The sequence below is a fragment of the Coenobita brevimanus genome, chromosome 23 (genome assembly GCF_032717465.1).
Source record: "Coenobita brevimanus isolate Jiangsu-jjx chromosome 23, ASM3271746v2, whole genome shotgun sequence".
Lineage (NCBI taxonomy): Eukaryota > Metazoa > Arthropoda > Malacostraca > Decapoda > Coenobitidae > Coenobita > Coenobita brevimanus.
In genome coordinates, this window is record NC_136976.1 from 39,261,358 (window position 1) to 39,288,671 (window position 27,314).

Here is a 27,314-nt window from a genome sequence, read left to right on the forward strand (position 1 = left end):
TGTATATCACAGTTAGGTAAATACACACATGGGAGACATGTTGGGGTGGGGAAGGGTATGGGGATGGAGATAGACAACCAGGTGTTGGGGAGGGCAGGGGAAAGGGAGGGAGACTTGCCTAGCAGTGCTGAATGTGGTGGGACACTGGGGGGGGAGAAGAGAGAGGTTGGAGGGAGGACGGGAGTAGTGCTTCATTTCAAACCTAGGGAGGGGCGACAGACATTCAAATTGTTCGAATTGTAGGAATGCTCCCCTATTTCTTGTGTTTGGTCTAGTGAAGCGCAGGTTGTGGATGTGCTGGATAATGGGGTATGAGTGTAGTTCCATTTCCTCCCCTAAAAGAATGAAACCCATATGAATGTGGGGTAGAACTTAGTGAGATGTGAGAAAGGACTGATAACTGTATGCTCAGTTGGTCCAAAATGTGTTGGGAAACACGAAAAAGAACGAAGACTGTGGAACTGAACGCTAATTTACGAGAACTCATGGTGTATGCAAGATATTCACAGATGAAATCTCTGCAGCATGTGAGGTAGAGTGTGAGGTGAAGAGAAGATGAAAGGAGGTGCAAGAAACAACATGGTGGAGTGAGGAGGTGAGACAGGCTGTGGCACTAAAAAAGAAAGCATATAGTGAGTGGATGAGAAACAGGGACGTGGAGAAAGTTGAGAGACGGAAGAGAGGGTTACATGTAGAGAGGAAGAGAGATGTGAAAAGAATAATAAGAGAGAGTAAGAAGAGAGTGGATGAGGAATTTGGAAGAAATTGAGTCTAAAGTGGGGGGAATTTAAGAAAATGTTTTGACAAGAGATAAAGAGAGTTAGACAGGGTGACAAGAAGTTAGTCGGGGAGTGAAAGATAAAAATGGTAGATTACTAGTGGAGAAGGGAGAAAAAGTGGGCAGATGGAAAAAACAATTTAAGGAATTGTTGAACATGGAGAATGAAAGTAATGCAAGTATAAGTGGCTGAGGAATGGCTGGGAGAAGGAGGGATGTGAGAAGAGAGGAAGAAATCAGTTGTATGAAAGTTGTGGAAGCAATGAAGAAAGTCAAAATGGGGAAAGCCACAGGAATTGATAGAGTGTGTGGTGATATACTGAAGCATGGGGGAGAGATAGTAGTAGAATGCATGTGAAAGATGTAAAGATTAGCCTGGGAGGAAGGTAGAGTTCAGGAGGATTGGAAGTCGGGTATAATTATTCCCCTGTACAAAGGAAAAGGGGGAAAAGAAGTATGTGGTAATCATAGGGGCATTTGTCTTCTTAGTTTAATATGAGAAGTATATTGTAGGATACATATTAACAAAGTTAGAAAAATAATAGAGGAATTAGTTGGAGAAGAACAGGGAGGTTTTAGGAAGGGAAGAGGTTGTGTAGATCAGATATTCATTCTTAGGTCTTTAGTGGAAAAGGTTGTAAAGAAGGGAAAGAAGTTGTATGCAGCCATCATGGATTTGGAGAAAGCATATGGCAGGGTGGATAGACAAGGATTGTGGAAAGGATTAAGAACATATGGAGTAAATGGGAAGTTGTTGAATGGTATGAAGAGTATGTATGAGGGTGCTAAGGCAACAGTGCATTTGGACAGTAAACTGAGCGAATTTTTCAGTTTGAAGGTTGGATTGAAACAGGGATGTGTCATGTCTCCATGGTTGTTCAATCTGTATATGGATGGGGTTATAAAAGAGATACAAGGTAGGGCAGTGGATGTTGGAGCAGTGGAAATGAGAGAGGGCAGTGTTTGGAAACTCCCTGTACTGTTGTTTGCAGATGATACTGTGTTGTTAAGTGAAAACAAAGGGGAGCTGCAAGGCTCGGTGAATGAGTCTGGGTGAGTATGTAAGAAACGAAATCAAAAGGTGAATGTAGGGAAGAGTAAAGTTATGGTCTTGAGATAAATGAGGTCAGTGAGTGTACAGTGAGATTGGATGAGGAGGAAATGGAAAATGTGAGTATGTTTAAGTACTTGGGTAGTGTGATGAGTAAGGATGGAAGTTTAGAGGGTGAAGTGCTTGAAAGGGTACTACAAGGAAGAAAGTTTGCTGGTTCTTTGAAAGCAGTGATAAGAAACAGAGACGTGAGCATGGAAGTAAAAAAGTTGCTGCATGACAGTATTGTGATACCAACTCTGATGTATGGAAGTGAAGTTTGGACCTTGTTGGAGGGGCACAAGTCAAGAGTGAGAGCAGTGGAATTGAGTTATTTGAGAGGAGCATGTGAAGTCACATGGAAAGAGACTGACGAATGAGGAAGTAAATAATCGTTGCGGTGTGGATTTAGATGTGATAGAAAACGTTAGGATAAATACATTGAGGCGGTTTGGCCATGTGGAGAGGATGGAGAGCGAGAGATTGATGAGGAGGGCATATGCAAGTGAGATGGAGGGGGGAGTGGGAAGGGGAGGCCAAGGATGAGATGAAGGGATGGAGTGGAGAGGTATATGAGCGAGGGGGGTGTAAGCTGGTAGCAGGGCAGTGAAATGGCAGCAGACAGGACAACTTGGAGGCTGTTTGTTTGTGGCCACTCCTTATGGGATTAAGGCATCCGGCAATAGACAGGTAGACATGGATGAAAAATTAATTTTTTTCTGATTAGCATACATTTTTGTTCCGCTTCATCCCCAAAAATTGCGAAACCCATGAATTTTTGTCTAATCACACGGCCTTGAGTATGTCCAGGACAGGTACCTGGATGTAAGCTGACAAGTTATGGTGAGTCTGGTGGGTGATGTCACCGCGCATGACTTTCGAATTTCATCACCAGGCCAGCTGAATTCTCGTGTGAGCTGGAGTTTTTCCGGGTGTTGATATGACCTGTCGCTTTATGCTGAGCGCATTAGAATAAAAACATGTTACTCAATTGTGCGTTACTTAAGGATTGAGTGTACTTCATATATTTACATAGTTGTATTTACCTAGTTGTGATACACAGGAAATAAGCTACTCTCGTGGGATCCCACCTTTGTTTCTCGATGTCAGATTTTGCTTTGAACTCGTATAAGTTTTTAGACTGGACGATCTCTTATTCCAGGCTGTTCCACAGGTCTGTATATCTATATTGAAAAGTATATTTCTTGATATTCTTCAAGGAACTTGGCATTTTCAGTTTCATTCTGTGCCCTCTTGTTACTTTCCCATCCCACATAAACAGATCTTTTCTGTCAATTTTTTCTACTCCCATCTTGGCCCTGAACACTGCAATCATGCTTCCCCTCTCTCTTCTTTCTTCTACAGAAGGCAGGTCTGCTTTCCCTGTACTACAGATCTGCCAGGCTAGGGACCATCTTGGTTGCTGTTCTTTGTAGTCTCTCGATCTTGTTTATATCTTTCTTTTTATGTGGGGACCACACTACTGCCGCATATTCCAACCTGGGGCAGATCTTGGCCACAATCAATTTTTCATCATCTCCTTATCCATGTAATGAAATGTTATTCTTATGTTAGTCAGAAGATTATACATCTCTCTAACTACCTTATTAATGTGTTTTTCAGGTGACAAATTATCCTGGACCAGCACTTCCAAATCCTTCTCTTCTCTCACTTTTGTGATTAGTTCATTACCTATCAAATAATTCAGTGATGGTCTCTTGGACTTTTACCCATTTCCAATAGTTTATATTTTTTTGGGTTGAATATCATTTCCCACGTCTGGCTCCAATCATGAATCTTATCCAGGTCCTCCTGCAGTGTTTTACAGTCTTCTTCAACTTCTACTTTCTTTGTGATCTTTGCATCGTCAGCAAACAGACTTGTATAACTGTTTATTGCATCTACCTTGTGTCACAAACTTGCTGAAGTTTTATGACAGAGTTATTTGTATGTTATGGGAAAGAGATGGGTGGGTGGATTGCATTTAATTGGATTTTAGGAAAGTGTGTGATAGAGTTACACATGAGGGGTTGATCTGGAAATTAAAAGATAATGGTGGCATAGATGGTGTTTTTTTTAATTAGGTGCGGAGTTACCTCAGTGGCAGACAGATGAGAACTATAATTAGAGACAGTTTTTCCAAATGGAAGGAAGTGATAAGTGAAGTGTCCCAAGGAGCAGTTTTAGCCCCGATTATATTCCTGACTTTTATAAATGATATGCTCATTGAAGTTCGATCATATATGAAGATGTTAGCTGATGATGCAAAAGTCATGAAGAAAATTGTAGATGGAAATAGTTGTAGAGAGTTGCAGGAAGATTAAGGTCAACTACATAAATGGAGTCAGTTACAGAAGATTGAGTTTAACGCTAGTAAGTGTAATGTAACTGAGATGGGTGTAAGTAAGAGAAGATCCAATTTAGAATTACAAAATGGGAAATAAAGGATATCAACAAAGCTACTCAGAAGGAAGATTTAGGTGTAATAATACAGCAGGGATTATCTTCAGAGAAGCATATAAATAACTAGTGGAGCATATAATCTATGGATGAACATAAGAACAGCATTTATTATATGAGCGAGGAAATGCTTGGTAAATTAACAACAACAATGGTAAGACCAAGATTGGAATATGCTACAGTGGTGTGGTTTCTCTACTTAAAGAATAATAAATTAGAGAAGGTGCAAAAAAGTGGCAACAAAAATGATACCAAGCTTAAAGGGTTTCAAGTATGAAAAGAGATCGGAAGGGTTTAAATTGACTACATTACAGGAACGAAGAAAAAGAGGAGATATGATAATGATATATAAGTGTATGCATGGTATAGAGAACATTGATACAGAAGATTATTATCATAAGGGATGAGGGTAGAATGAGAGGACATAGTTTTAACCTCTAAGTGCCGGTCCACGTCATATGACGTGTTAGTAGAGGCCTACAGTCCACGTCATATGATGTTTTAATTTTTCGCGGGCATGTTTGAACTTAGTAGCGTGCCATATGGAGTATTGTTCCGGCATGGCTGGTGCGCGGGGTAATGCTGGCTGGCTGGGGGAGGGGGTGGGGGGGGAGGGCAGCATAGCAGTGAGGAGGGCTGTGGTGGAGGGTGGTGGGAGGCTGGCACAGGGAGAGTATGGCCTTGGAACCAGCTGATACTGGTTCAGGGTAGGGGTAAGGGTCAGGAGGAGTGGGGTGGGGTTGGGTGATGGGGAGGGCTACTAGGGGACCCTGAGGGGTGTGGGGGAGAGTGTATGGGTGGTTTAGCACACTTGTACTTACCACAGCCAGACTTTAGGGAGTATAATATTGTCAAGAATTACTAAAAACAGTGAAATAATGTGTAAATAGTGTGTAAATAATAGTGAATAAATAAATAGACAAATTTATTAGAAAATAAGTATCATGGAAAACATAAAATAAGCCACCCTTTATTAGTTACTTTCTTGTGTTTTTTTTGCTATTTTAGTTGTAATTTTGTGTTCATACGGCATTGTGAATTAGTGTGAGAAACAAATACACACTCAACACTTGTTTTAGCACAAGGAAATCATCCCTCTTCCCTCCACCAATACCGCCAACACACCACCGCGACCTTGAACATGCTCAGCCCAGCTGCCACACACCAGCTCCCTCACACCACACCACCACCTCCAAATTGCCAACAGAGAATAAGTACATGCTTTTTATGTGTTTTTTGTCATTTGTGATTGATTTGTAATGAAAACAAAATATTGAGGGGAAAATTGATTTTCCTGATAATAGCCCAGTTCTGGGACATGGATAGGTCTACCCATGCACAGTGCCTAGGGGTTGAATTAAAGATACCAACTTGCTTGAGTGATGTAAGAAAATGTAGCTCTCCAAATGGAAGTACAGTACTGTATAACCAAACGGAGCAATCTGGATGAAAATGTGGTTTGTGCAAAGAATATCCATGCTATCAAAGCAGAGTTGGATACTTATATCAGTTGAGGTGGGACAGGACGAGCCTAGCCCAAATCGTGTAGAGCATAAATAGGTAAATGCACACACGAGTAAAACATAACACCCATTCTTGCTTCATGAGCGCAAGTGTAATAAACACATTCACTGTAATTCACAACTGTTTGTTCAAGCTGTGATGATCTCCAGGGGGGTCACAGTTGCTGTCTTATCACAAGCGAAGGCATCTCTTGGCAGCCCATCCTTACTTCATGGTATGAAACTTTGAAGTGATGTGTGTAAGAGCATGCTGGAGAGTGTAACAGAGGAGAGAAAACCAACAGCAGTTTCCTCCTTGAACGATTCCCAGGTTGAATGAAACTTTTTTGACGACTTTTGTTCATGGAATTCAGGTTGGATCTGGTTTTGTTCTGCCACAGTTCTGTGAAATAAGTCTCTCAAGTGAAGTTACACAAGAAACAGTTTTGAAATAAACAAATGATCACATTGTGGAAGTAATAGTAGTAGTACTAGTAGTAGCAACTTCAGGGTCTTCTGGATGAGTCACATTGACCAACAAAAACTGACCACTTGAAATGGGTGCTCCTGGAGATATTTTGCTGATATTATATCAGATGATTTTCTGTTTTGATGTTGATGTGCATGAGGTGAAGACAAGAAGTAAGGTACCCACTCCAACTCTCAGAAGTCTAGGATGGGTTCTTCCTTCACAACTTGTAATGCCTGCATTGTGTCATAAGCATCTCATACCTGGGTCTTAGGGTGCCTCCAGAAGTAGAGAGTTTAGAATGAAAAATGCAGACAAAAAGTAACAACCTTCAGCTCAGTGACACTTTTACTGACTTAATGAAGGAGGACCAGGAGTCACACAAGCTCAAGGGTACCTAACAATACCCACTAAATGTAAGGTGCCTTGAACAGTGGCATTAACAGGGGAAAGACTACAGCATATACCAGTAAATTATTGAACCCCAGCAGGAAAGTAAGAGTATGGTTCCTTATGTTTTTGATAATTTTGATCAGAGCTGATCTGACACTCCAGAATCCATTACCATCCAGTGCCTCAGCTTTTTAGGTCTGAGAGTATGTGTCTTCTATTTTCTCCATCATCAAAGGGCATGGCAAACTACAAGAGAGGTGAGTTCTCTATTGGTGACTCCAGGAGATATGTGCAGGTAGAAAAATATCTAACTGTCTTTTGGAGTTTCAAACTCACGTAAAACCAGGCTGTCATTCTAAACAGTGCCTTGAACACTATATTTTTGTGGAGAGCCAGTAGTTCCCTGATAATATTATTGAATTGGTCAGAAAACTGAAAAATAAGTAAGAAGTGGATTGTTAATCATATAGCAAACTGCATTGTGATTCTGATGTGCTGCATCAAGGAAAAGATGATTCGTGCCTTCAGATTTATAAAATTAATAATGCAGCGTCAAAACTATGGTAGTTGGGGACTCCATCAAGTCTCTTAGGCCCCTGCAATATTAAACCCTCTCTGCTCAACCTATGTTATGATTCTGTTTCCTACTTATATGCATTCTGGTTTATGAATTTTGTTTCTTTTTTCAGGAAGCACACAGATATTAGTATCTGTTGGAGGTTTCCAAGTACAATAGAAGATTTGTGCATAACAGCGATACAATATGATCTGTTTTCAGTTTAGTTATAATTATTCAGATCGTTGTAATTACTGTGGAATTTTTATTGCTCATTATCATTTTATTCAGTGTGATGGGTGAGGCTGTTGATGAGCTTCCTGTTCTACGAGACTATGACGCCCATACATTCTGCCTTACTCGTGGTCACCAGTTCATTGTGGGTGGCTTTGAGCGTAATGCCAAACCAGCCTTTACCAGTGGCATTCCACCCAACTGGAGGCAGTCGCTTGTAGGGGATGATGATCATTTTCGTAAGTCTTCAGCCTATATTTGCGGTTATTTATCGAGATATAAGTTTGGTAAACTCTTGCTTATGCAGTAATTATGCTTATATTGTACACACTTCTTTATGTAAGTTTTTAAAAATACAACTAATGTTTTCCTAGATATAACCTATCCACCTCATCCTTCAGTTTTGATTTAGAAGTGAAGGAGAGCGTACAGAAAAGATTTGCATCATTCTTTATTGTTCAACAGTAAGTATACTTATCGATACTCCATCATGTAACTTTTTGATAATACAGCTGATGTTTTTTTAGGTTATCAGTTGTTCACTTCTTCCCACATTTTGGACTGAGAAGGGAGGAAGAGAATACAGAAAGAGATTTACATTATCTTTACCATTCTATATTACAGGACCCATCCGTGAGGCAGCAGAGCATCGACTGCCCATCCTTAAGAAAGCTCAGTACCTGCCTCTTGTGAATGCCCCTGATAACTTCACACCTGATGGCAAATGGATCTTGGGGGAAGCACCAGAGGTATTAGTGGCTGTGATGAACAAGTGCTATACAGTGCAGTAGTTATATTTGGAATTATTGTCTCCATGGAATTGAAGATTGCCTAGTGTACTCATGGATATTCCATATACATGAACTAAATTGCTACAAAAGATAACTGTCTAATGGTGTACTGTATGCATTGCTGATTAGTTATATCCATCCATCCATCCATCAACCAATCCTGTGTTGACCCATGAGGAGCGTAGGACTTGGGGCTGGGCAATTTGGTCCTGACATTTAATGTATATATTCACTTATGATAAGAGTGCTGTATTGCACATAGTGCTGCATAGTACTGCATTGTACTAGCTTTAAAGGTTAATACCTTTCAGGTTACTTCACTTGTTTGTGAATAAATTTGTGTGGAGGCAATAAGAAGAAAATTTAAAAGTGCACTAGCTGTACTCACAAATTATTAAACAGTATTTTAGCAGAAAAATATAGATGTTCTCATGGATATACAATAGTCCCTTGCACTTTGTGAGTCTTGCTCTTGCTGGGATTGCTTTGCTCGTGGAGAGCAGATGGTCATTCGTTTGTTTGTTTTTTAAGGCTCCAATGTGCTTGCATGTGTCTGCCTTGGTCACCTAATGGCAGCTCTCCATGCTGCTCAATCTCTGCCAGCTTCTCTGTTCAGTCCCTTATCCCTGAAGTCACACTCAGTGACCCCTTCCTTGGTCTTTTTCTTTTCTCATGCAGCCCTACCCCTGAGATTAACCCTTTTCACTTTCTGCACCCAGTTATAATCCCCCATCTTCTCCGCATGCCCAAACCATCTCAGTCTACCTCTCCTCATCACAACATCAATACACTCCAGTTCCATCCTACCCCTTAACTCTTCCTTCATAAACCTAGCCCTTCCAGGCGTCACACACAGGGATGCACTTCGTATCTACCTAATCATTGCCATTTCTGGATGTGTGAGCCTGGGAATATCCTCTTCCTTTATTGCCCGAGTCTCACTACCATGCAACATTACGCTCTAACACATGTCACATACAAAGATCCCTTAGCACAGTGGAAGAGCCCTCTCAGTGTCAGGAGAGGCAGCAGTTCCCTGAACTTCTTCCAACCACTTCTCACTCTAGCCACAAAGCTAGCTCCTGCCCCATCCCCAGCACATAACATGTCTCCCAAGTAACAAAACTCTTCCACACACCCAAGAGACCCACCAGCAAGTTCAGTCCTTTCACACCTGACTATCTCCACCTGCTGTCCCTAACACACCGCACACATGAAATCAGCATGAACTCTCAATCTACCTCCAATACCACCACATCTCTTATGCACCCACTTATCGCAGACACTGCACAACATGGAATTACTTCCCATGTCCTTGTAGCAAAATGCACTTGGCCACTCTCCCTCTTCTTTGACAATACTGTTACCAACCTTAGATACCGTCACTTATCTTTTATCTGCATTTACTCTTAAGCCCTTGTGCCATATACCATCTCTCCACTTCCTGAGTCTTTCCTCTGCCTCCCTTTCATTCTCTGCAACACCACCAAATATTCAGCATACAACATCTGTCACTGGAGTCCATTTCTGAAGTCATGTGAGAGAGCTTCATGTACCATGATAAACAACAAGGGGCTCAAAACTGACCCCTGGTGCACACCAGCATTCACAGAAAGCTCATCACTCAAATATCCATTCGCCCTTACCTGGGTACGAGCACCGACATGCATGGCCATAGCCACCCTAACCAGCCATTCCTCGATCTCAAGCTTTTTCATTGCCCACATTGCCACCCCTGTAGGGACTTTGTCAAAGGCCTTCTCCAAATCAACAAAAACAAGGTACAGTTCTCTTTTCTTTCCTATATATTTTTCCTGAAGCTCTTGAACAAATGTGGCATCAGTGGTCCCTTAGCTTGACATAAACCCAAACTACATCTCCTTAATAGTCACTCTTTCTCTTCTAAAACTCTCTCCATTACCTTCATTATCGGGTGTAAAAGCTTTATGCCTCTATAACTTCCTCTTTCCAGGACATCACCCTTCCACTTGTACACATTTACAATTACGCTCTTCAGCCAATCATTTGGGACAGCACACTGATAGATAACTGTATTTATCATTCATTCTTCAAAAATATCTGAGAAGTGTGGGAAACTGTCAGTGGACTTCCACATGATGCGTTGTTCCTGCCTTCACAACCCTTCCCATGCTTTCACATGTGGCCTGCACTCCAACTCCCCTTGTTTGTCCAGTGTGGACCACTCCAGTGTTGCCAATCTGGTGGAAAAATCACAAAATCTAGTGCCTTTACATATTACCTAATAATGACTAGCTAATTCATATGAAAGTATTCCCTTTGCAGGATTAGGGTGTCAGGCTTTAGATAGATAGATAGCTACCATACCATAATACATTAATTCACTGCCATTTTCAATTCCTAAAATTAGTTCTGAAATTAAATGACAATAGAAACAACCATTGTTATGAAAAATTTATGCAACATAACACTCCAACCCCAAGAATGTAGTACAATAATCTCTCCAAGATTCGACGTAATAGAGCCAAAGGCATGTCCGGGACTTGGGAAAATGCTCCCTGGACAGGTACCTATGGACTCTAACCCAACCTAACCTTGAAAACCACCTAAATAACTCCCTACCAGACTTGCACAGCACCTATTTAAGACCCTGTTCACACAAATGAGGGACAGAAAGCATGAAATAAATGAAAAGGAACTAGAGAATGAGGAATTAGAAGTGAGTATGGAAAATTTTTAGCAATGTACAGGATACTTACAACATGTCCGTGACTGTCACGAAGATTAACCCACCTCCCCTAAGGCTCTGACAGTGGTGAAGGTGCATTTGAAGGACATATACTGTAGTAATCCAGCTTTGTGCTGCTCTTAATCCTTTGCTCAGTGAATTATAATTGTTCAGCGCTGTACACTCTGTTTTTACTTGTGCCACGCCAGTTGCAACATGCCAATTTACATTCTGCACTTATTCCTTTGCACTCTGAATTATAATTTCTTAACACTGTACAACAGTGTAAATTCCCTTGTGGTCTAATGGCGAGCTATTGCAATTTATTCACTGTTTATTCACAAAAATGAGCACATGGGGCAGTTATTGCGACGAGCATCTAGTCATGACGGTAGTTAGGTGGGAACTGGGGAGGGGTGGATGCAGGGGGGTGCTCTACACTGCGCGAAAACACAGCTGTTGGGCGGCACGCGCTAAGTTCGAAGTACGGTTGAAAACATGTTGGATTTTTTTTTTTTTTTTTCTCCCAGGACCTGACAAAAGACTTGGTAATGGCAACATGGAATGTAAGAGGAGAGAATGATGAGGTGAAAAAGAGAGAGATTGTCCAGGTGCTTGAGGGTGCGAAAGTGGATGTATGTGGAATACCTGAAACAAAATGGAGAGGAGAAAGTGTGAGAGAATGGGAGTATGGATGGGGTATATGTGCAGGAGTAGGTGAGAATGAAAGGGCAAAGGAAGGAGTATGTATAGTTGTGAGTAAAAGATGGAAGAAGAGCATAAGACAGTATGGATCACTTGGGTCAAGGATTGTGTAGGTAAAATTGAAAGTTGGAATACAAATGTGGGCGACTGTGTATGTGTATGCGCCAACTCAAGATCGTGCTAGCAGAGTGAGAGAAGAGTAATGTGGAAGTGTGCATGGAAAAGTTTGAAAGGAATGAGAGAGTGTTTTTGATCGGTGATATGAATGGTAAAGTAGAGAATGTGAAGGTGGATGGAATAGTTGGTGAGTGGGGTGTGCCTGCTGAGATAGATGAGAATGGCAGTGTGTTAGTGGACATTTATGCTGGGAGGGGGTTGGTGATAGCCAATACCCTCTTCAAGCATAAAATGATCCACAGGTATACATGGCGAGTGATGAGAAGGGTGGGTGGTGAACTGAATGAAAGGAAGGCAATGATTGATTATGTGTGTGTGGATGAAAGGATGCGAAGATGTGTAATGGATGCAAGAGTTTATAGAGGTTGGGGGAGTGGACTTTCTGACCACTACTTGGTGGTGGCCAGAATTAGGATCCAAGTAAGATGGAGAACTAGAAGAAGGGAAAGATGAGAGGAAGGAGCAATAGCAAGGAGAGTGGAAAGGTTACAAGAGGATGAGAAAAAGGCAGAGTATAAGAGAGAAGTGGAGGAACGATTGGGCAAATATGAATTGGAGCAGATGGGGGATGTGGAAGGTGTGTGCAGGATATTTACAGAAGAAATATGTGCAGCATGTGATGTGGTGTGTGGGAGGAAGAGAAGACAGAGGGGGGTTCAAGGAACAGCGTGGTGGACTGAAGAGGTGAGACAGGCTGTGGCACAAAAGAAGAAAGCATACAATGAATGGATGAGAAATAGGGGCGTGGAAGAAGTTGAGAGGCGGAAGAGAGAGTTATATGTAGAAAGAAAGAGAGAGGTGAAAAGATTAGTAAGAGAGAGTAAGAAGAGAGTGGATGAGGAATTTGGAAGGAATTTGAGTGTAAAGTGGAGGGATGTAAGAAAATGTTCTGGATAGAGGTGAAGAGAGTAAGACAGGGTGGAAGTGAGGTTAGCAGGGGAGTGAAAGATAAAAATTGTAGATTACTAGTGGAGAATGGAGAAAAAGTGTGCAGATGGAGAGAACACTTTAAGGAATTGTTGAACATAGAGGATGGAAGTGATGCGAGTATAAGTGGCTGGGGAATGGCTGGGAGGAGGAGGGAGGTGAGAAGACAGGAAGAAATCAGTAGGATAGTAGCTGTAGAAGCAATGAAGAAAGTTAAATTGGGGAAAGCCCCAGGAATTGATGGAGTGTGTGGTGAAATGCTGAAGCATGGGGGAGAGATAGTAGTAGAATGGATGTGGAAGATGTGCAGCTTGGCCTGGGAGGAAGGTAGAGTCCTGGAGGATTGGAAGTCAGGTATAATTATTCCCTTGTTCAAAGGAAAAGGGGAAAAAGAAGTGTGTGGTAATCATAGGGGCATTTGTCTTCTTAGTATAATAGGAAAAGTATATGGTAGGATACTTATTGACAGAGTTAGAGAAAGAACAGAGGAATTAGTTGGAGAAGAACAGGGAGGCTTTAGGAAGGGAAGAGGTTGTGTAGATCAGATATTCATTCTTAGATCTTTAGTGGAAAAGTTTCTAGAGAAGGGAAAGACGTTGTATGCGGCTTTCATGGATTTGGAGAAAGCCTATGACAGGATGGATAGACAAGGATTGTGGAAAGTATTAAGAATATATGGAGTAGATGGGAAGTTGTTGAGTGCTGTGAAGAGTATGGATGACGGTGCTAAGGCTGCAGTGCGTGTGGATGGTGAACTAAGTGAATTTTTCTCTTTGAAGGTTGGGTTGAAACAGGGATGTGTCATGTCTCCATGGTTGTTCCATCTGTACATGGATGGGGTAATAAAAGAGGTACAAGGTAGGGTAGTGGATGTTGGAGTGACCCTGGTGAGAGAGGATAGAGTTTGGAAACTCCCTGTACTGTTATTTGCAGATGATACTGTGTTGTTGAGTGAAGATGAAGGGGAGCTGCAAGGCTTGGTGAATGAGTTTGGGAGAGTGTGTAAGAAACGGAATCTAAAGGTGAATGTAGGGAAGAGTAAAGTGATGGTCTTTGAGAGAGGTGAAGTCAGCGAATGTACAGCGAGGTTGGATGGTGAGGAATTGGAAAATGTGAGTACATTTAAGTACTTGGGTAGTGTGATGAGTAAGGATGGAGGTTTGGAGGGTGAAGTGCTTGAAAGGGTATAGCAGGGAAGAAAGGTTGCTGGTTCTTTGAAAGCAGTGATAAGAAACAGGGAAGTGAGCATGGAAGTGAAAAAGTTACTTCATGACAGTATTGTGATACCAACTCTAACGTATGGAAGTGAAGCTTGGACGTTGTTGGAAGGACACAAGTCAAGAGTGAGAGCAGTGGAAATGAGTTATTTAAGAGGAGCCTGTGGAGTCACATGAAGAGACAGGCTGACGAATGAGGATATAAAGGAGCATTGTGGTGTGGATGTGATAGGAAGCGTTATGAGGAACACACACTGAGGTGGTTTGGCCATGTGGAGAGGATGGAGGGTGAAAGACTGACGAAGAGAGTGTATGTGAGTGAGGTGGAGGGGGGAATAGGGAGGGGGAGGCCAAGGATGAGATGGAGGGATGGGGTGGAGGGATGGGGTGGAGAGAGGGGGGTGTGAGTTGGGAGCAGGGCAGTGAAATGGCGGGGGACAGGGTGACTTGGAGGCGATTTGTTTGTGGTCACCCTAAACGGGATTGAGGCATCTGGCATTAGATAGATAGATAGATGTTTTTTTGGCCATTTTTGGTTTCCGAAGGCCCTAGCCCAAAATGTCTGGGACTTGGGGTGTCTGGGACTTGGCGTCCAGGTCTTACAGGGATTACTGTATATGAGATGATGATGGAAACACAACCATGTACCACATAAAACCTGATAACATTCAGAAGTTCAGCATGTTACTGACTGAAATGGGTTAATAACAGTCTTTGTGTGTGTTTTCAAAGACAGTCACAGTGTTGACAACCCAACAATTTACAAGTTTACAAAGTAATGTGGTAAGATTCTGAAGATCCATGGCAGGTGAAAATACAGTAAATATCCTATAACAACACAACAGCACTTGTCAGATGTCATTAGCTCATGATTTTTACTCACATTTAACAAACACAGATTTGTTGGTAGGCAGCAGTCTCCTAAAATATTTCTTTTACATGATTTGTGTCACTGTTGAAGCATTATGCATTTGACATTTGAGTTAAGTACTGTATGATGTACCAGCTGTAAATATCAACCTCTGACACCTTTTTCCACGCATTTCACGCACACACACATTGGCACACATTTATTGCATCACTGTTTAACACGTTACCCCCATTTGCTTAATATGATTTCTCTCCCAGGCCATGATTCACTTCAGAATGTTCTCCCAACAGTCTGCATGGAGCTATCACAGTGAGAGGTGGTATGTCGCTTCACTGAGTCCCAATGAGAGATATGCCTTCATAAAAGTAGTGTGTCACTGGTCGCCCAACACGTGGTATCCTAATATTTTCTTCTCATATCGCATGTTGCACCAATAGTGGATCACTGATGTTTGTGTACTAGTTTTGCCCAGGTAGCGTAGTCTCCGCTCACCCTTACCTGGCTCTTCCGGTCTCTTTGGTTTGTTATCATCTCATTCTCTGTCGTGAAGTTCCAGTTGGCACTTGGCTATTTTGGTAGTTGACGGAAATCCAAATAAAGGTCCAGCACTACCTTTTTTCTTATTACTGTATCTTGTTTCTTCTTCCTTTTTCCTCCTTCTAATCTCTTCACTGGCCTTCTGAAGGTTTTTGCATCAATGAAGACAGTATTTCTTACATCCAAGCATCGTGACAGCTGGGTACGTTGAATGCTGTAATAGTAATCGGCAGTATCCAGCTAAGGATAATTATAAGTACCATAGTCATTAATTATAATTAATCCATCCATCCATCCATCCATCATCCAGTCCTACGTTGCCCCATGAGGAGCGTAGGAGCCCGGGGCTAGGCAGTTGGTCCTGACATTTAAGATGAGAGTGACCAACCTCACTCATCCCTGAGTGGCATTACATGAGCAATAAACCCCAATCACCCCTTGGATATAAACCTTCACTGGCTCAATCCGATTGGAGCACAAAAATTACCCACTAAACCACCAGGCGCCAAAATTTGGTTATATGGTTACCACCCAGCGTAGTAAATGGTTTCCTGGTGTACAAGAAACCATTTGGCTTGTCACTCAGTGTAGAGTCACCCACAGGCAGAAGGAAGAGGAAAGAATGAAGGAAAGAAAGACAGAAGAGGGAGTGTAAAGTCACCCGTAGGCAGAAAGACGAAGAAAGAAAGACAGAAGAAGATGGATGGAAAGAAGGCTGGAGGAGAGGACAGGGCAGACACCCGAGAGCACCACTACACTGAGTGAGTGGATGGTGAGTGCCCCCACCTACCACATATATAATTAATCACTTATAATTATAAAAAATGTCTGCTAACCAGAAAATCCAGGACTTATTTCTTTTTTTGTTTCCTAATAAGTGAATGTAGAATTGTTCAGAACAAGAGTGGTTACTCCATTTTTCTTGCAGTAAAAATCACAAATATTTATCATTAGTAAATATACTTTTTTTTTAATGAAAAGTGTATTTGCATCTCATGGCCCTAGTTCTGCAAGACAGGGTTATTTTTCAATGTTTTTGTGCAATTAATATTATTGTGTGACATGTAAATGAAATATAATAGTCACTACTGGAAGTCTGACATACACTCAACCCTCGGCTATCACTCCCAATTGGTCCCGCTATGGCTGCGCTATAGCCGAAACCGTGATAGCCGAATTGAAGAACTTATGGTAATGATTCTAATTGGTGCCATGACCTCAATATTTACCCCTAAGATACCCTTTTTGTACCACATATTAATATATAATACTCTAAAAATGAGCATGTTTTATGATGTGATCACGATTCTTATAAATACCCCTCACAGTTGATTCACTGATGTTATATTTCTTCCCCACACTTCGCTTGGTCTCACCATTCTCTATAAGTTTCACATTTCCAGTTTATATGCATAACTTAGGTTCTTCCTCTTCTTTATTTCCTTTGCCAGGTGTCGCAGCATTATGTTGGGTGATGGTAGGGGAACAGGGAGGGGGTACATTGGCCATGGTCATATCATAAAAAAGGTTATTGTTCTTGCTATCACTGTTCACGGTCTGATGGCGTGCGCTTGAATGGTTTGGTGGGCAGGAGACTCGGTCGGGTGGCCAATCAGTGCTCGGCTGGCGCTGACATCACATGACCAATCACAGATTGACGCTTTTGTTGGCTGGACGAAGCACTGGAGCCTGGTCTTTTTGAAAATTTCGAACATTTGTGGTGCGCGATAGTAGGCATTTAGCGCATGATAAAGGTATTTGAGTAGTTTTTTATATAGGCTTGATAGCGAGATACGCTATAGCGGAACCCGTGATAGCAGAGGGTTGAGTGTATATTCTCTTAACAAATACTGGTTGGCATTTCTCTAGTATTATATCATTATCCTATTCAGTATGTTTTCTGCTGTAGAAGCAGCAACAAAAAATCTGCCCAGTTAATATTCATGAACGTGAAATACACTCAATCCTCGAGTACCGCGGGCAATAGGGACTGGACAAGGACCGTGGTACCCAAATCCGCATCACTCAGACAATATGTTTATGTGTATAATGGTACAATGTGTTCTGGCGACTTATCATAACTCACTTTTACCCCTTTTTACAACCTAACCCCACGTAAATAAACCCTTACTTGCACCCACCATCAGGTAAAACAATGAGACGTAACTATTGTTATTTAAGAAATCAGTGGTATTAAAAATAGCATTAACAAAAACAGAAGTTGGGCTAGGTACCCTTTAATTGATACGTAGCTCCATGGTATTTTCCTCCCTCCCCTCAACCCCAATGTTGTTGTCAAAGTTTTGCCATCTCTTGTATCATGTTGCCTTCAGGAGAAACCTTAGGCCATATGGTTAGATGAAAATTCATGGGTTTGATGGCTTTAGGGGACGAAACAGAACAAAAATGTGTGCTAACCAGAAAAAATTACATTCATCCTTGTGTTCTCTTGAGTTAGCGTTCCGTTTCACATTCTTCATTTGATATCGCGCTTCCCTACACTTTTCAGACAGACTAAGCATATGGCTAAACTGCTCAGTCAGTCCGAAATGTGTTGGGAAAAGCGATATCGAACGAAGAATGTGAAACGAAATGCAAACTCACAAGAACACATGGATGAAAGAGTACTTTTTTTTTTTTCGGTTTGCAAACATTTTCGTTCCATTTCGTCCTCTAAAACTGCCAGACCCATAAACTTTAGTCTAACCATACGGCCTAACATCTCTCCCGAAGGCCACATGATACGAGAAGGCGAAACTTTGACAACATTATCGGTGGGGGGTGGGGAATGAATGCCGGGAAGCTACGTATCAACATAAGGGTACCTAGCCCGACCTTTTTGTTAATGCTATTTCTAATATCATTGGTGATCTTAATTACAACGATTATATCACTGTTTTACCTGATGGTGCATATAAGTGGGGGTAATTTACGTGGGGTAAGGTGATAAGGAGGAGTAAAAATGACAATTTCTCTGATGCTCCACATAACGCCCTATAGGCCTAAGCTTCTCAGTCAGCTTCAGGACAAATATAAACTTTCAGTGCTACAAGGTTCGCATCACTTCCTTCGCACAATGTTTATCTTCTCCTGGTCCTTCCAAATCGTTATGATGGTGCTTTCATGTACTCCACACTTTTTTGCCATTTTGGTAAATGTGCGCTTTACTTAAAGCAGTAGAAGGACCTTACCAGTTCAATTCATATTCCTCCAGTTTGTTTTCGGTGTTTTTCTGACTATTTTAAGGGTGATAAATTACAACTTCCTGCAGAAAAACTTCCCACATTTTATCATCACGTTCCTTAAGCTGTACCTATGATTGTCTTGACGTACTCAAAGGTGGTTTTCGTCTCCCAATTTCCCAACTGGATGCTAGGTTAGATTAGGTTAAATTATTAAGTATAGTTAGGCTAGGTTAGGTCAATTGTAGTTAAACATTTAGGACTGGCCCTTTCGCTGTAACCCTGACGAGTCAAACGAGTTGACACAGTGTAACACAGCTAAAAACAACGGGGAAACAGATTCAGCATGAAACGATTATTTACATCCCATAAGTAATCCAAAAAATACAAGACTATCAAGAAGAAGATCGAAGAATGTGAAACTGAACGCTAACTTGTGAGAGAACATGGATGGAAGTAATTTTTTTTCTGGTTAGCAAACATTTTCATTCAGTTTTGTCCCCTAAAACCGCGAAACTCATATGACTGTGAGGTAAAGTCAGTGAGATGCGAGAAAGGATTTTATAGACATATGCTCAGTCGGTCCGAAACGTGTTGGGAAGCACGAATTCGAATGAAAATGTGGAACTGAACAGTAACTTACGAGAACCCATGGATGAAAGTTTTTTTTTTTTTAATTAGGAAACATTTTCGTTCCATTTCGTCCTCTAAAACTGTGAAACCCAGTATGAGTGTGGGGTAGAATTAGGCGAAGCGCAAGAAAGGACATAACCGTATGCTTAGTTAGTTGGAAATGTGTTGAGAAGCACTAAATCGAACGAAGAATGTAGAACTGAACGCTAATTTACAAGAACACATGGATAAAAGAGTAACTTTTTGTCTAGCAAACATTTTCATTCCATTTCGTCCCTTAAAACTGCAAAACCCATTATGAGTGGGTAAGAACTAGGTGAGGCATAAGAAAGGACTGATAACCATATGCCCAGTTGGTCCAAAATGTGTTGGAAAGCATGAAATCGAATGAAGAATGTGGAACTGAACCCTAACTCATGAGAACATAAGGATTTTTTTTTTTCCTGATTAGCATACATTTTCATTCCATTTCATCCCCTGAAATTGCGAAACCCATAAATTTTGTCTAACCATTTGGCCTTGAGTGTGCCCATGAAGCATATTTCCATTCTGTATGTGTATTCATCTCACCACCGGGAACCCTCAGCCAGGAACGATGCTCGCCCAGTTGTTTCAAAACTAACCATAGGTTTTTCTCAAAAATATGCTCAGTGTGTTTCCCAGGCAAAATTTTTTCAACCTAACACCTAACCTATCCCACTAGGGCTGCTTGGCTTAGGTGGCTGGGTGTGGTATTGAGATCAATACCCATACAGAACGGAACTATGCGCCCAGGAAAAGTACCCAGAGTTTAGAGGGTGACGTCATCACGCGCGACTTTCAAATTTAGTCGCCAGGCCAGCTGACTTCCCGCCTGAGCTCGAGTTTTTCCACGTGTTGACATGACTTGTCTCATTATGGTGACCGCGTTAGAACAAAAACGTGTTACTCAACCACGTGTTACTCAAGGATTGAGTTATATGAAAAATTGAAAATAAATTATTACTCATTATTGTACCATCATGCTACAGAAGAATACATCAAATGATACACCAGTGACTCAGTACATGGGTAACGTGTTAAGATTTTGTTATTCGTACAAGATAGCAGACTTAGGTAAGTTGCATTATCATAAATATATTGTGAATAACTCCAATTGGATTGAGCCGGTGCAGGTTTATATTCAAGGGATGGTTGGGGTTTATTGCTCACATAATTTCACTCAGGGATGAGTGAGGCTGGTCACGCTCATCTCAAATGTCAGTACCAATTTGCCTAGCCCCGGGCTCCTATGCACCTCATGGAACAACACTGGATTAGATGATGAATGAATGAATGAACAGTAAACACAAGGAACGTGGAATTATTGCACCACACCAATTGCATACAAAGGTTGTAAATAAAATTCAGCTGATCTCCTGGTAATGAGGGCAAGGTGGAGGTAAAAGATGTGTAGATGTTCATGTATATCCACTGTTAAGTAGGTAATTGAAGGTATAATTATTTTCCACAACAACTTATTGGTAGATGATATAGAAAAACGGTTACTCAAGTGCTCAAGAACAGAAGTGAGCATACAGGGCATGAGGGAAGAGGTAAGATAAATATTTTGTTAATATTGGATATTGTACTGACAATAATTATTATGATATCTATACAGTACAGTATAGTGGCTGCAACAGAAATCTTGACATGATATATAAATAATAGAAATCTTGACACATGATTGTGTCAAGTTTAAAATTGTGTGACAGGCATTCCATTCACCTGGTGAGACTGATCGTACGTCTGGCTGCTTGATATACCCTTGCCTTCCCACTCAGTGAGCAAGGACTGGCAGTGATGCTCTGGCCATCTCCCAGGAAGAGTGGAGTGTTTGAATGCTCCAGGGCAAGCTTTCCCCCCAATTTCCTCTTTCTTTCTACTCTAGTTTTACTCTTGGTTGCTGGAATGGGATAAAAGAAGTTGACGGTTGAAGAAAAGACATGTTCCTTGCTGCTGCCTGAGCAAGGAAACATTGTGGTTAATGTGGCAGGTCAGATAGGCATTTCAAGGCAAGCTGTTTATGACCACTAGCATGTTGCCGATACCCTCCCTCCCTGTGCTGTTCCCAAGAGTAAGAAGGGCACTGGTTGCAAGAAGAAGACCTCTATGAGGGCTGGCAAGGTTCTACAGCATGAAGTATTGGCTAATCCATCTGTAACAGCTGCAGAACTGAGGAAGAGGTTCCCAGATTTGCTGAAGAACGTTGCAATTCGGACAATCCAACCCAAGCTGAAACATGCTCATGGCTTACCTGCATGTCATGCTGCCAAGAAACCAATGCTCATGGAAGCCATGAAGAGAAAATGGATTGTTTTTTGTAAGAAGTACATTCACTTCACATCAGAGCAGTGGAAGAAAGTATTGTTTTCAGATGAATCAACATTCAGGCTGGTCTGGAGTTCCTCTAAAGTGGTATGTCATCCCATTGGTGTGTCAAGGTATGACCCCAAGTATACTGTGAAAACTGTGAAGCACCCTGAAAGTGTCATGGTTTGGGGGGCTTTCACTGATAATGTGGGAAGAGGTGGGCTGTATTTCTTACCAAAGAATGCAACAATTAATGGGAAACAATATCTGGATGTGCTGAAGGAACATTTGCTGCCCTTCAATCCTATTCATCGATATGATTTTTTATGCATGATGGAGCACCAACCCACAGGACAAAAGTGGTTCAAAAGTGGTTGCAAGACAATGGGATTGAGGTCCTAGAGTGGTCAGGCAACTCACCTGACCTCAGTCCCATTGAAAATGCTCAGAACAAGATAAATAAGAAGATGGTTAGTGAGACATGCCTGTCAAATGTGAAGGACATGGAGGAATCTCTCAAGAGGATTTGGCGCACTATGGACGAGGAATATGTTGTTAATTGGGCTGATTCCATGGTGTCCAGGCTGAGAAAAGTGTTGCATGCCAAGGGCAGTTTGACTAAGTACTGTACTGATGTAAGCTTCCAAATAAATGTATTTACCTATAAGTATTTACCTATTTATAGTATACAGGAATTGAGCAATGCTCGTGTTGTCCTGTCTCCATATCCTCATTTATCTAGTCTACTTTTACACACATGAATGTTTTTCTCCTGCACCTCCTCTTTCTCTAAGTCTTTCCAAATATCTATGTATTTAACTAATATACCTAATTTTGATTACACAAAATGTGCTATGCTCGTGGGTTTCTGTCGCTGTTTCTCAGTAAGTCAAATTTAGCTTTAAACTCGTTTAAGTTTTTAGACTGGACGATCTCTTTGTCCAGGCTATTCCATAAGTCTGTACTTCTATAAGGAAAGCTATATTTCTTGATATCCTTCAAGCAACTTGTCTTCTTCAATTTCATTCCATGTCCTCTTGTTGCTCTCTTATACCATACAAACAGATCTTCTTTGTCAATTTTATCTACTCCTGTCATGGTCCTGAACACTGCAATCATGTCTCCCCTCTTTCTCCTTTCCTCTAAGGAAGGCAAATCCAGCTTTTCCAGCCTATCTCTGTATGACAGATCTGCCAGACTGGGGACCATCTTGGTTGCTGTTCTTAGTATTCTCTCAATCTTGTTAATATCTTTCTTTTTGTGTGGGGACCATGCTACAGCTGCATATTCTAACCTGGGGCGGATCATGGCCACTATCAATTTTTTCATCATCTCCTCATCTATATACTGAAATGCTACTCTTATGTTAGTCAAGAGTTTATACGTCTCTCTAACTATCTTGTTAATGTGTTTTTCAGGTGACAAACTATCTTGGACCAGCACTCCCAAATCTTTCTCTTCTCTCCTTTTTGTGATTAATTCATTACCCAAGAAATAATTCAACGATGGCCTCGTGGTACTTTTACCCATTTCCAATATTTTACATTTCTTTACATTAAATTTTATTTCCCACATCCGGCTCCAATCTTATATCCTATCCCGATCCTCCTGCAGCATTTTACAATCCTCCTCAACCTCTACCTTCCTTAAGATCTTTACATCATCAGCAGACAGACTTGCATAGCTGTTCACTCCATCTACCATATCATTTACGTAAATCAGGAACATTACTGGCGCCAACACCGAGCCTTGAGGGACTCCACTTGTTACTTCCCTCCATCCAGACATCCTGTCCTTTATTACTGTCCTCATTTGTCTGTCTCTTAAAAAGTCTCTCATCCATTCCAGAAGTTTCCCCTTCAGTCCTCCTATATACTCTAATTTCCACATTAGTCTCTTATGAGGTACCTTGTCGAAGGCCTTCTCCAAGTCTAAGTACACACAATCCACCCAACCATCTCCTTCCTGTACCACGTCAATCGCTCTTGAGTAAAAGCTCAACAAGTTGGAAACACATGACCTTCCACTTCTAATTCCAAACTGACATTCAGCCAAAATATTAATCTCTTCCAGATAATTTATCCATCTGTCTTTAAGGACTCTCTCACACAATTTTGGGACCATGCTGGTTAGAGGCACTGATCTCTAATTCAGGGGTTCTTCCCTGTTTCCTCCCTTATAAATTGGTACCACATTTGCCCTCTTCCATTCTTGTGGCACTTTCCCCTCTTCCAGAGAACACACTATTAAACTGTGAATTTTTTCCGCCAGTTGTTCACTGCATTCCTTGAGTACCCAATTAGAAATTCCATCAGGTCCTGGGGCTTTCCTTACATCTTGAGTTTCCAGTAATTTATACACTTCCTGTACCTCCACTTTTATATCTTCTATCATTGGTACATTTCTAATCACTTCCTCCCCTTCCATAAACTATTCTTCATTAGTGAAAACTGATTGGAAACATTTGTTCATTATTTCATCGTGCATTGCTGCATCTTTATAGACCTCTCCTTTTACTTTCAGTTGGTGATGCCTTCCTTTTGTTTCAGTTTGCCATTGATAAATCTATAAAACAGTTTGGGTTCGTCCTTGCATTTGTCTATTATACGTTTCATTTTTCGTTTCGTCTTTAAAGGCTCCAACATGCTTGCATGCGTAGGCCTTGGTCACCTAATGGCGGCTTTCCACGCTGCACGATCCACTGCAGCCTCCCTGTTCAGTCCCTTAACCCTGAGGTCACACTTAATGACCTCGTCCCATGTCTTTCTCAGTCTACCCCTCATAACCCCACCCCCAATATTAACACTTCTCACCTTCCTCACCCAATTATCATCCCCCATCCTCTCCACATGTCCAAACCATCTCAATCTACCTCTCCTCATCACAACACCAATACTCTCCAGTCCCATCCTACCTCTCAGCTCTTCAATCGTAAACCCTGCCCCCCTGGACCTTGCACACAGGGACGCACTGCACATCCACCTAATCATTGTCATTTCTGTACGTCTGAGCTGGCGAATATCCTCCTCATTTACTGCCCAGGTCTCACTACCATACAGCATTACACTCCTAACACATGCTGCATACAAAGACCCCTTAGCATGTAGGGAGAGCCCTCTCAATGTCAGAAGAGGCAAGAGCTCCCTGAACTTCTTCCAACCACTTCTCACCCTAGCCACAGAGCTAGCTCCAGCCCCACCTCCAGCACACAACATGTCTCCCAAATAACAAAACTCTTCCACACACTCAAGAGATTCACCAGCAAGTTCAATCCTTTCACGCCTGACAATCTCCGCCTGCTCTCCCCGACACACTGTACTCATAAAATCAGTATTATCTCACAGTCTACCACTGATACCACTACATCTCTTGTGCACCCACTTATCACAAACACCCCACAAGATAGAATTACTTCCCACGCCCTTGCGACAAACTGCATATGGCCACTCTCCCTCATCTTTGACAGTACCACCACCAACCCTAGATATCATCACTTTTGTTTTATCTGCATTTACCCTTAAGCCCTTGTGCCCCATACCATCTCTCCACTTCCTAAACCTTTCCTCCGCCTCCCTTTCATCCTCTGCAATCAACATCAAATCATCAGCATACAACATCTCCCACGGGAGTCCGTTTCTAAAGTCATTATGAGAAGACCTCAAGTACCATGATAAACAACATGGGACTCAAAACTGACCCCTGATGTACACCAGCGTTCATGGAAAACTCATCATTCAAATCTCCATTCACTCTTACCTGGGTGCAAGCACCCACATACGTAGCCATAACCACCCTAACCAGCCACTCCTCCAAGCCAAGGTTTCTCATTGCCCACTTCACCACCTCTCTAGGGACTCTGTCAAAGGCCTTTTCCAAATCAGCAAAAACAAAATACAGATCCCTTCTCCTACCAATATATTTTTCCTGAAGCTGTCAAACAATGAATATGACATCAGTGGTCCCCCTACCTGGCATAAACCCAAACTGCATCTCATCAATATTCACTCTTTCTCTAATCATACCTTCTAAAACTCTCTCCATTACCTTCATTATCTGATCTAAAAGCTTTATACCTCTATAATTTCCTATTTCCAGGGCATCACCCTTCCCTTTATACACATTTACAATTATGCTTTTCAGCCGATCATCTGGGACAACACACTCATTAATAATCATATTTATCAGGTCAGTGACTAACCTCATCCCTATATCTCCTGAGGCTTTCAACATTTCAGCAGTCAACCAAGACACACCTGCTGCCTTCCCCACCTTCATCCTGCCTATTGCCTCACTCACAATAGCAGCATCAATCAAAGGCCAAGGGCCAAACACTGGATCTGCTGGCTCCAAACCTTCCCTGTCCCAGTCAAACTCCTCATTCAACATCCGGATATAATAGTCTCTCCATGCATCTTTAATATCCTCACTGTTCACCACTACCCTTCCTTCATCGTTCTTCACGCACTGCTCACCTATAATACCCCGATTATCCCTCTTCATCTGATTTGCCACCTTAAATATCATATTTTTCCTTTCCCCATGATTCAGGGTATCAAGTAAAAGTCTCTGTGACTCAAACTTCACCCTGTATACCTCTCTTCTAGCCCTACATTTGGCAGCCAAGTATTCCTCCTTGCCACCACCCTTCTTCCATTCCCGGAAAAGCCTTCTTTTCTCCCTAACTGCAACTTCTACACCCTCATCCCACCACCAAGTTACTTTATGTCTTGGTGGTCCTCTTGTCCAACCCCATGTTACATCAGTAACTCTCATGAGATTGTTCTTGAGGGCTCTGTACTGTTCATTAATGCCTCTGTCTATGGCTCCCTGTTCAGCCACCACTCTCCTCATCTTGCTGTAGAAGGCATCCCATACTACTTGGTTTTTCAGCTTCCATACTTTCCTCCTAGGTACATATGTCCTCTTTTTCATCACTCGTTCTTTAAGCACCATATCACAAACCAATAGTTTGTGCTGCTGCACACACTCCTCACTTCCTATAACTTTAACATCCCTCACTAACCTCCTATCAGCCTTCCTAACCAGAAAATAATCTATCTGGCTGCTATTTCCCCCAGATTCATACGTAATTAACCTTCTCGCTCTTGTCCTAAAGTATGTGTTGCACACAGTCATGTCCGTTGCCTCCCCAAACATGAGTATCCTTTCCCCTTCTGCATTCCTTATACCATACGCACATCCCCCATGTACTCCTTCATAACCTTGTGCTGCTTCACCTACATGACCATTTAAGTCCCCTCCCAAAACCACTATCTCATCATCCCGCATACCACCTACTACATGTATTAAATCATCCGAAACTCTATCTTTCTCTGCTCCATCCAATTCTGCCTGTGGAGCATATGCCGATATAACTGCAGCTATCTTTCTACTGAATAGAATTTTCACTACCAATATCCTATCACTTACTCTTACAACATTCTCCGCAACCATCACACCAACACCCCCATATCCATCTGTCCCCCCCTGCCAAAACAACTTATAGCAACAGGCCCTCCCAACAATCTTTCTGGCTAATCCACCCCTGTAACGGACTTCCTGCAAACACGCTACATCCACCCACCTCCTACTGAATGCCTCAGCGACTTCCCCCGCTCTTCCCCTCAAACTTCCCACATTACATGAACCCAACCTCATCCCCCTGAGTGATTTACTGTCCTGAGGCTTGCTTTGAAACTTATTCTTGTGTTCTGTCATAATCAGGATTAATACCTTTTTCAAAATTCCTTTCTT

At 41.8% G+C, this 27,314-nt stretch overlaps 1 protein-coding gene across 1 annotated transcript in view; it reads left to right on the forward strand.

Moving 5' to 3' along the window:
- Positions 1–27,314, forward strand: part of LOC145392951 (pyruvate dehydrogenase phosphatase regulatory subunit, mitochondrial-like) — an 865,738-nt gene that overhangs the window by 305,054 nt on the left and 533,370 nt on the right. The window contains exons 9-10 of the mRNA XM_080267241.1: positions 7,540–7,721; positions 8,107–8,231. Coding sequence (XP_080123367.1) covers positions 7,540–7,721; positions 8,107–8,231 — 307 coding nt within the window. The remainder of the gene's footprint in view (positions 1–7,539; positions 7,722–8,106; positions 8,232–27,314) is intronic.